Source organism: Achroia grisella, unplaced genomic scaffold, assembly GCF_030625045.1.
Source record: "Achroia grisella isolate CSIRO2021 unplaced genomic scaffold, CSIRO_AGI_Agris_v1 utg2471, whole genome shotgun sequence".
Lineage (NCBI taxonomy): Eukaryota > Metazoa > Arthropoda > Insecta > Lepidoptera > Pyralidae > Achroia > Achroia grisella.
In genome coordinates, this window is record NW_026712739.1 from 63295 (window position 1) to 74757 (window position 11463).

General features: G+C 34.5%; 1 protein-coding gene across 1 annotated transcript; it reads left to right on the forward strand.

Annotated features, from left to right (window-relative positions):
* Positions 1-150: 150 nt before the first annotated feature.
* LOC131842770 (zinc finger Y-chromosomal protein-like) lies at positions 151-6696 on the forward strand. Its single transcript, XM_059191338.1, has 2 exons — positions 151-453; positions 4075-6696. Exon 2 carries the CDS (start codon positions 4082-4084, stop codon positions 5375-5377), a length of 1296 nt encoding a protein of 431 aa, XP_059047321.1. The 5' UTR covers positions 151-453; positions 4075-4081; the 3' UTR covers positions 5378-6696.
* Positions 6697-11463: the final 4767 nt, after the last annotated feature.

Here is an 11463-nt window from a genome sequence, read left to right on the forward strand (position 1 = left end):
ATAAAATCTTTAATTAGTTATTTGAATATTTTTACAATTAATATATATAATTATCCTTAAGCAAAAATACTTTTATTAGTAATATAAAATTATGCACCGATCTTTTTTAAAAAACTGAAAATACAGAAACAAAACGCAAAGTGACAGATTGACCAGAAAATGTCAAACATTGTAATTTTACATTGGAATTTCCGTGATTTTTCCTTGTAATTAATATCTTTAACGCAATACATTTCATAGATAATTCTTTCATGTGTTTTCACATATTTCCTGAACATAATTAGCGTAGTCTGAGATATTGTAATTATTCGCCATGTTGAATATAAATATTTTGCCCTCGGGGGAATAGGCCATTGGACAATTTTAGCATTTAATCGTTCCTGCTGAGTGTGTATTTGTTAGTTATGACGTGTTAACGGGATACCGTGTTATATTGCTGTAAAATAAGCGGCCGTAAGTATTTGAAAAAATAATTTATTTTTCGTGTTTACTAGATCAACACTTCTGACGTTCCCACGATGCGCCGCTAGCTGAGATTGTTATCAATAATACACTAAAAATAACCACCTAATGTAACATTTGACAATAATAATATTATAACCCAAACATTTTTATTGTTTTTAATTATTTTGTCAACAAAAATAAGACTAAGGACTTTAAACATTCATCTATGTTATTATAAAAAAAAATTGACGCCATTTCTTTATGATAAGAGTGTTATCTGCTATATATTATACAATTAAAAATTATACAGATTTTTTTTATCAGAATCTGTTGATTTTGTTGAATTTTCTAAACTAACTTAAATCATGACATACTTTCTTATTTATTAAGTTTATAAGAATAAATATTAGTTACATTGTACAGACTAAGTTGTAAATATGTACCAAGGGAAAATGAGGTAGAATAAACATAAAACTGAAATAAATACATAAAAAGAAATATAAAACTTACTTTTAATTATTCATATTAATTTGATCATTATGTGAAGGTTGTAGGAAATATTTTTTTTAAATTAGCCTGAACTGGATGGTAAGGTACAAAATGATACAAAAATTTACATGCCTAGTGGCTAAAATAGTATTGCATTAATAGAGGCCTTTTTAAAATAAGAATTCGGAACTTTTATACTTAGGTAGGTTGTATTTTTACTTTTATATTTATGTGGGTAAATAACATTGTAAGAAACAATACTAGCCTCTTGCCAAAGAAAAAAAGGAAACATACTACTGGTAGGTAGATTCAAATTCAAAATATCTTTATTCATGGAGGTCTATTACAGACTTATGAAATGACAAATCTACCGTCAGTTCGGAATGATTTTGAGATGAGAAGAACTGACAAGAAACTCAGCTTGTATCCTTTTCATATAAATGTTGTACATGTTTACAATAATACAGATTTATTTTAAAATTCAAATTTGGGAGAATAGAGTCATCACCGTGGATTATATTACTATAACTTTTAATTAAAAAAATTAAATTTAAAGATATATTTAAATAATGCTTCAGAATCAACGACACTGCTTATATTTTTGCAATACCAACAAGACATCTTTTAGTTTCTATTTATATAATTATATTTATACTGGCAGTATTATTTGTCCATGTTAAATTTAAAATTTTTCTAAAATAAAAGTAGCCTAAGTTAATAATAATAATAATCTCAGGACAATTCACACAGCGCCATCTATAAGCTAGCTAAAGCCTGTGTTATGGGTACTAGATAACTGATACATATACATAGATTTTTTTTTGTAAATACATACATATTATACATAGAAAACACCTAGACTGATACAAACAGTCATACTTGTGAATACAAAATGTTTTGCTAGACATCGAACCTGCGACCAACCGGTCGTGTTGCTAGATCGCTGTCATCTGTTACCTGCCAAAAAAAGTCCCATCAAAATGTCAAAAGTCTCTGTTAACTATATCTATGATTTTCTATTCATAACCACTACAGACTTATAGACTTATCCAATATTTTCTATGAATGAGCCAGCTGTTGTTGCTGTGTTAGGTAGCTCTATTGATCTCACACACCTTGCTACCATACATTTGGTGGTATAATGTAATTTTTTTAAATGAACTATAACGGTATAGTTCACCATACTGCGCTAATGGTTTACGCTGGCGGGGCACCAGTGGAGGATGACAATATGAGCTTGAGGTCAGGTTAGTTAGCAATGATAAATTGACCTGGAATTTATCACAATAGGTTCCAGATGGAACCGCATGCAGGTCAACCGACATGGTATATCGCTAGCAATAGGGTCATCAGTCCACATTACTAACAATCATCTTTCCCCCTATAATGACTTACAGAGAGACATGTATATTTGTCTAATATATATCATCCTCGAAACAGCTAAGCTGTTTCTGCTGAGGAGCAGGAATAGAATAGAAAATCATTTATTTAAATTATTAACCGGGTCTTAACACGAATAATTTTATGGCAAATAAATGTTTCTTTCAGTAGCATCAATAGTCAATAAGTGTGTCTGACTGGAGTAACAGCGAATAAGTGTACGGATACCGTGAGTGCTGTGTGTCGCGAACTTTCGTTAAACAATCTAGTGACGGTAGATGAAGAAAAACTGCTGTCACCTATCTACATTGACATCGCTGTTACTCCAGTCAGCTCGTGACCACGGCTAGTGCAACCTAGTCGAAACGTCGAGAGAGGTAAATACCTTTATTTGCCATAAAATTATTCGTGTTAAGACCCGGTTAATAATTTAAATAATGGCTATTAAACACGAAAGTTTAAAAAGAAAATCAATTATTCAAATAAACTTAATTGAAGCACTTTTGAATAGTCATAACATTTTTTTTATCTACCGCTCATTCAGAGCTGGCTCATCTTGTTTGATGGATCTCGGTAAGGGAATTGGTAGCAATGGGGTCATCAGTCCACATTACTGACAATCCTCTTTCCCCCTATAATGATTATTACAGAGATACATGTTAACCGGGCGCCTGCGCGCGCCCGGGCGCCCCTCTGATCGATCCCCCGTCCAATTCAAACGGGGAACGAAATTACGACGGCCTGAGCCGAGGTTCAAACCCCTAGTGGTGCCCTCAGACTAAAGTCGTATCCGTCAGGCATGAGTTGGCCTTCAGCCGCTCCATAAGTCCTTCCTTGGTTTGGAATGCCATCTGCACTCGCCCCCTAACGTCCGGTGAAGCTGTAAAGGCCAGCTGCGGCCAACAGCATTAGAGTAGTCCGAAAAAAAAAGAGATACATGTAGGTTTGTATAATCTATATCATCCTCGAAACAGCTAAGCTATTTCTGCTGAGGAGCATGAATAGAATAGAAAATCGTTTATTCAAATAAACTTAATTTAAGCACTTTTGAATAGTCATAACATTTTTTTTAATCTATCACTCATTCGGAAAGCTGTCTCATCACAAGAAGAACGAGCCCTAGCTCGTTCTTCTTGCTTCTCGCTCGTTCTACCCCTCGGTAAGGCCGTGAAATTACAGGTTACAAGATGGTGTTGTTCATGTTGTAGTCAAGGATTACCACTTACCAATAGATCGCCCCTTTAGCTTGTTAAAAAAATTGTGTTTCTTGACAATATTGTATTTTAAATATCAAAATATCATTTTACAGTGTAACAATGGTTCTACATCTTAATCTGAATCCTTACTTCCTTACTAATATTATATATGTAAAAGTAGGTATGTTTGTTACGCTTTCACACAAAAACTACTGAACTGATCATCATGAATTTTTTTACACATGTTCTTAGAGGTATTAGAATGAACATAGGATACTTTTTATTAAAAAAAACAAATATTTTGATTCAATACGAGCGAAGCCGCGGGTTAAAGGTAGTAATATTATAAACGCGAAAGTTTGTGAGTATGGATGGATGTTTGTTAATCTGTCACGCAGAAACTACTGAACGGATTTTGATGAAACTTTACAGTACAGCTTCATCAGAATAATATATAGGCAATTTATAGCCTATATATTATTCTGATGAAGCTGTACTGTAATAATCATTTGGTGAAACCGCAGGCATAGAGTAGTATATAAAATATCAAAATGTCCTTTTACAGTGTAACAATGGAGGGCCCGGTCCACGAGATGAATCACGCGCTCCACACAGCGGAAATGAAAGCTGAGTTGTCAGAGGAAATGGAGCAGCCTCGTCCTCAAACGGAACAGAAGGTAATGAAATTTATCAGCGTCACCAGTGACGTACTGACAGACGAACAACGAGAGATGTACGAGTCGGTACTATCGACGTGGAAGCCGGTAATGTTCCCGAAAAGAGTCAAACGGTATATATGCCAAAAGTGTAACAAAGAGTTCAAGAATTATCAGAACCTGTACTTGCACACTACAAGAGTGCACTCGTCGGAAGAATCTGCAGTTATATGTGATATATGCGACAAGACATTCAAAAACAAACACTATCTGTACATGCATAGGATGAACAAACATTATTCCGAAGACGAGAAATGCTACTGCCAGTTCTGCCTCCAAGAGTTCAGAACTCGCAGAGCATTGCACATGCACGTGAAGAAGATACACCCGAACACGCTGCCGGAAATCAAATGCCCGGAATGCGGGAAGGAATTCTCTGTGCCCTACAAACTTAGGTACCACATCGACGCTTGCCACCGGCCCGACAAGGAGAAATACAAATGCCACATCTGCCAAAAACTGTACAAGAGTCACCTAAATCTGAACAGGCATCTACACTTCCAACACTCGCAAGTGGAGAGGCATCCATGCGTTTTCTGCTCGATGACGTTCAAGTCCCGGCATCATATGAAGCGGCATATCCTCAACATCCACCCTCCCCTGGAATCGAAGGTGACATGCCCGGAATGCCTGAAGGAGTTCAAGAACGATCAGTACCTGAAGGAACACATGCAGGTACACTCAGCGGCGGATACGAAAGTGAAATGCGATTTATGCGATAAATACTTTCATTCTGCTGTCCGTTTGAAGAAACACAAGAAGATAGTGCATCCATCTAAACCTAAGATCAGATGTGAGAAGTGCGATAAGGAGTTTGCGCACGCGCATTACCTGAGGCGCCATAACAACTCGGTACACATGGACGTGGACGAGGATAAATACGAGCATGAATGTGATCAGTGCGGGAAGAAGTTCAAACTGAAGAGGTACCTCAACAACCACCTGCAGAGACACGAGCAGCAGCACCTGAAGAGGATATCGCAGATGGTGAAGACGGTGATGGGCGACGAACGTCCTGACAAGCCGTCGCCGGCCAAAAGGCGCGGGAGACCCAAGAAATCGTTGAAACGGGAGGAGATAGAGTTTATCAAGTGCGAACCTGTGTCTAGTTCGGAATCTGATTCGGGGGAAACGGATACAGAGTCGGAATAAGTCTATGGAATAGTTAAAGCAATTGACATTATGATATCTCATGGGGTATTAATTTTATGTAATTTTCACAAAATTTCACATGCGATCGCTAATTAGGAATCTTTGAGCTCCGTTAATTTTACATAATTTGTGTTGTAGATATATACAGATTTGAATAAATTTTAAATTCGCTAATAATTACCTAACCTAAAAATTAGGATTTAAATTAGACGCTCATCTGTCATCTGTCACTATTTTTGGCGGGAAAATTTCCCGCGCGCGCGTTGTCTTCATTACTCTATACGCTGTAGAGTCATTCCACGCCACGTATCGTAAATAATTCATTTAATTCGACACCTTATTCCTTCTGTAATAAAAACGATTTTTGTATATATTTTTAATAAAAAAGAAAGGTTTCACTGCAATTACTTTATTAAGATAGATAAATTTATTATAGAGGTTTTATTAAAAATGGCGGATGCAAAAATTATGCCAATATTGCGACGTCATAACGTTATTTAAATGTCAAAATGTTTTGATATATCAAAATTAGGAATGAAATTTCAATAATATATTTATGGTGAAATTATTATCACATTTTGAACGATCCTGCACTGTAAAGATTGCAGTAACTTATATGCAATTAAAAAACTATTTTATTACTTATATAACAGGGTTGGTTTTAGAGGTTATACTAAATTGAAGCGGGTAATATTTGGCTAACGACTTGGGTTACCCTTTAAAACTAACTGTTTCTAAGGGAAATGATTGGTTATTTATTTGTACTGCTATATAGTCGGTCTGAATATCAGAATGCGTAAAACAAAATATCGAATAATTCAAATTCAAAATATCTTTATTCATGTAGGTCTATTACAGATTCTTATGATATGTCAAATCTACCGTCAGTTCGGAATGATTTCGAGATGAGAAGAACTGACAAGAAACTCAGCTCGTATTCTTTTCAAATAAATGTTGTACATGTTTACAATAATACACAGTCATTTAAATTCAGATTTGGAGAATAGAGTGACCACCAGCATAATATAATATCATATTATGATATTGCTAATAAGAAAAGATCTAATCAGTGTTCGCAACCTGAACGGACCAGTCCCCACAAGCAGCACCTGTTCACGAGTATGACGGGTGAGCCAGCCATCATTACACTCAACCATATTAGAGGGAGCACATTGACCCGGCCCACAAAGCCGCCACAAGTTTGAACTTTATAACGAGCATGACTGTTTCGAGTTACTCAATACATCATTTATATTATTTACAACATAATAATTATAGTAAGAGGAAACTCATTGGAAAAAGACATGAATGTAACAAAAGTTAAGTTAACCTAAAATAAAAAAAAGTTAAATGGCAAAGTTGTAGGTAATAAAAAGATGTACAACTTTTGTATAGACACTTTTTTCAGATAACCTCAAAATTTATGTAAAAAATTTAAATTACTAAATACTTTATTTTTATCCTTCAATAAGGTTTTCACCAGGAGATGTTCTTCAATAAAGAGTGTTATACAGGAGTTTCTTTTATTTTTTATTTAGGGTTTTGGGCTATTGTCAGATACTAAGTCCTATAGCACTGCGACCTACATAGATATTGTGTTGCCCCTTTTTCAAAGTTGACTACCTAGATCTGTCAGGGACAAGAATTGAAGGATATTCTTAGGAGCGATGGTTTTTATCTCCTCAGGTTATAGTGTATACTTTCCAAAGTAGATATTTCGTTTATACATGAGTGGGCTATAACCATATAGGATGTGTAGTGGCGTTTCGTCTTTAGCAAAAACTGCAGATTGTTGTTGATCATAGAGCAGGAGATTCTGATATTTAAGCCGACGATATATAAAATTATTATTATTATTGCCTATGATACATTGTCAATTTTCTGACTTTCCTAATGTTTTATTTTATTATATTGTAAATATTTTCGAAATTAGTCTAACATTCAATGTTTTATTGTCTAGTTGGTACATTTAAATAGATAATATAAATTAATTTTAATGTGGCAACAATATTGTACATATTTATGGGTTATCATTGTCTATGATAGGATATGTGTTGTTTTCCTTTGTGTATATGACACCTGTGTGGCATAGGAAATAAATGTAACATGCCAAAAATCTTTTAATATGTATATTTCCTGTATGTATGAAATTTCTGTGCCGGACGCGTTTTAAGAGAGTACTAGAGTTGTTTTAATTATGGAAATTGCTTATTTTTTGTGAAATTTTTAGTTTCACCTCAGAAATTCCACTGCCTGTAATTTGTCATTTGTAATAGATTTGAAATAGATTTTTATTATCTGTAAAGTACTCTATGATATATTTAATCTGTGTTAATGTAATATTTATTTATATATTCTGTAACAGATTTCTAGGTGTCATATAGACAAATATATTCTAGTTTTTTGTCTTTATGGGCTATTGTGGGTATACTGTATGCATTTAGAGAGATAGACTTTGAGAAGTCGTTTGCATGGGTGCCTTCCTTATATATTTAATCCGTTAAGCGGCTTAGTAAGCTGTTTCGGTCGAGATTGGGCAGTAAAAATACAGGTTACAGAGGCATGACATTCTCAAGTCCTCTAGAATGGCAACACTTGAGTGGTATCAAGCGTGTCACATGATAACGTGATGTTCGTGATACTTTTCATGTATCTTATATCGTATAGTTTGAATAAAGGATTTTCTATTCCACTAAGTCAGCCGCCATCTTGTTTGTCATGTCAGTTACAAAAAAGGCGCCAAATATCGCAAGGCAGTTATTATAAATAAAGAAAACACCCACAATAGCCTATTGTAAATAAAATTACCTACCTTCTACATTTGTTGGCATTATAATAGAATTTTACGAGTTAGTAAATTTCTTTGTAGAGTAATTAAGATGTCAATTTGGTTGCATTATCATAAACGTTACATGGTATATAAAAGTCGATACCGCTGTCTGTTCGCTTACATCTTTTAAATTATGCAACGGATTTTAAAGCAGTTTTCAGCAATAGATAGAGCAATTCAAGAGGAAGGTTTATATATATAATACATGTATGTTATAGTATAGAAACAGCCGAGAACTTTAAAGATTTGCAATACATTCTCACGAAGCCGGGACAGGTCGTTGGTAATATATAAAAATTTCGTATTACGTTGTTTGTTCGCGATGTAATCCTAAACCATTGATCCGATTTTGATGAAATTATATATGTATATCTTTGATAGGTCTGAGATTAGGTTATTTATTTTTTATACCCCTAAGTGATACTGGTGGTCCACCCCAGAGGTTCTCTTTATTTTTTTTCTTGAGTTATATTTTTATCAGCTTTAGTCTATAATCAGAATATCACGGGGAGTGTTCTGAGGAATTGGTCGGATTAATACCAGCCACTGAGTTTCATCACTATACCACCCGCCAGAAACTAAAATACCATCCTGATATCTGGATGAATCGCGGTCGTCCATAGTGCGGTTTTCTAGAAACTTTTTGCCTCGCACAACCACATTGTGGAATGGTATTTCCGAACCGATACGATATTGAAACCTTCAAGAAAAGAGCTTATTCCTTTTTAAAAGGCCGACAACGTACTTGCAATTCCCCTGGTGTTGCGGGTGCTCATGGGCAGTGATCCCTTACCATCAGGTGAGCCGTATGCTCGTTTGTCCCCTGTGTTATAAAAAAAATCTCTAATTTCAACTACTGTCTATGTAATATAGATTATGTGGAGTTGAGTCCATAAGTTTCGTCATAGTACAGGTAAATAATATATTTAGTAAGGTATTTGTTTATTTATGAGAATGCAACCAAGTATCGTTATAATTGGATTGTTAAGTACAATTTAAAAATTATCTATACATATTACAATATATGTGCACACCGGGTGTGGTGTTTTATTTCATCCCTCAACCCTTTATACCCTTCTTTCATCCCTAAACCCTTCATACCCTTGTTTCATCCCTACACCCTTCATACATTATAATTCTATCAATATAATTGATAGAATATTCTAAATGATAGAATTGATTGATAAATATAATATTATAATAATCTCAGGACAATTTACACAGCGCCATCTAGACCCAAGTTAAGCTAGCCAAAGCTTGTCTTATGGGTACTATACAACTGATACAAATATATAGAATTTTTTTTCGTAAATACATATACATAGAAAACACCCAGACCGACACAAACAATCATACTTATGAATACAAATATTTCTGCCGTGCGAGGACTCGAACCCGCGACCGTGTTAAACCACTGTCAATTCTATCACTATATGTCGATTCTATAAATACCGTAGTCATAATGAAACCAGAAAATAAAGGAATAAATCTTTATTTACAATGAAATACGTTATATGTATAATAGTAATGCTATGTTTACATTCAGCCGCTTCCCCTGCCACTCGCGCTGCCGGAAATATTGGGCGACAACTGAGCGAGAGGGCTGTATTTAAAGACACGCTGCCAGTCCTTTGACTCGCACACGAAGAAACGACAATCGAGGGAGTGCCGGGCAGCGCGAGTGGCAGCGCCAATGTCATGGAAAGTGTTTCCACTCTCACGCTGCTCACGGAAATCCATGCGGACAAAGTCGCGGGAACAGCCAGTTTATTAAATATAACATAAAAACAAAGAGTTTATTTTTACATTTTATGAAAAAAACTTGCCGGTGAACGTGTTAAATCTTTTCTAGAAGGTTTCAATATTAGTCAGTTTAGTGTTTCAATATTTGCATCAAAAGTAGACTTTCGTTAGTGTATGATAATTTATGGCTGACGCATAGTAAACATACATAAAGTAATACTTAAAAAAATATATCAGACACACACAAAATTTATTTTTTAAAAACGCCATCTGTTGGTTGTCCCTGACAAATTTTAATTTTTAATCAATAAACATATATAAAGTAATACTTAAAAAATATATGATCACAAATAATTTAATTTTAAAACACGCCATCTGTCGGTTGTTCCTGACAACTTTAGTAATATTTTGTGTTAAATCCCCCAATAGATGGCGTTTTTAATGATTAAAAACAATTGTATATCAAGATCTATAAAGTGATACTTAAAAAATATACAGTCACATATAATTTATTTTAAAAAACACCCCATCTGTCGGTTATCCTGACAAATTTTAATCTATAGTGCTAAATCCCCCCAACAGATGGCGTTTCTAATGATTAAAAACAATTGACATATCAAGATCTATAAAGTAATACTTAAAAAAATACGGGTCACAAATAATTTATTTTTAAAACACGCCATCTGTCGGTTATTCCTGACAACTTTAGTAATCTTTAGTGCTAGATCCCCCCAATAGATGGCGTTTCTTGAAACATATATAAACTAAGACATAGTGAGAAACAATCAGTCACACATAATTTATTTTAAAAAACACGCCATCTGTCGGTTACCCTGACAACTTTAGTAATCTTTAGTGCTAAATCCCCCCAATAGATGGCGTTTCTTGAAACATATATAAACTAAGACATAGTGAGAAACAATCAGTCACACATAATTTATTTTAAAAAAACACGCCATCTGTCGGTTACCCTGACAACTTTTAATCTATAGTGCTAAATCTCCCCAACAGATGGCGTTTCTAATGATTAAAAACAATTGACATATCAAGATCTATAAAGTAATACTTAAAAAATATACGAGTCACAAATAATTTATTTTTAAAACACGCCATCTGTCGGTTACCCTGACAACTTTAGTAATCTTTAGTGCTAGATCCCCCCAATAGATGGCGTTTCTAGAAACATATATAAACTAAGACATAGTGAGAAACAATCAGTCACACATAATTTATTTTTAAAACACGCCATCTGTCGGTTATCCTGACAACTTTCAATCTATAGTGCTAAATCTCCCCAACAGATGGCGTTTCTAATGATTAAAACAATTGCCATGTAAACATATATTGTATAAACTAATACTTAAAAAAATATATGAGTCACACATAATTTATTTTTAAAACACGCCATCTGTTCGTGGCCCCTGACAAGTTAATTCTATAGTACTAAACCTCCCCAACAGATGGCGCTTACAATGATAAAAACAATTGAGATCATAACAAAGGTACAAAAGCG

Excerpts from the sequence above, each read along its gene's own strand:
- LOC131842770 (XM_059191338.1), top strand. The coding sequence starts at position 4,082 with ATGGAGGGCCCGGTCCACGAGATGAATCACGCGCTCCACACAGCGGAA.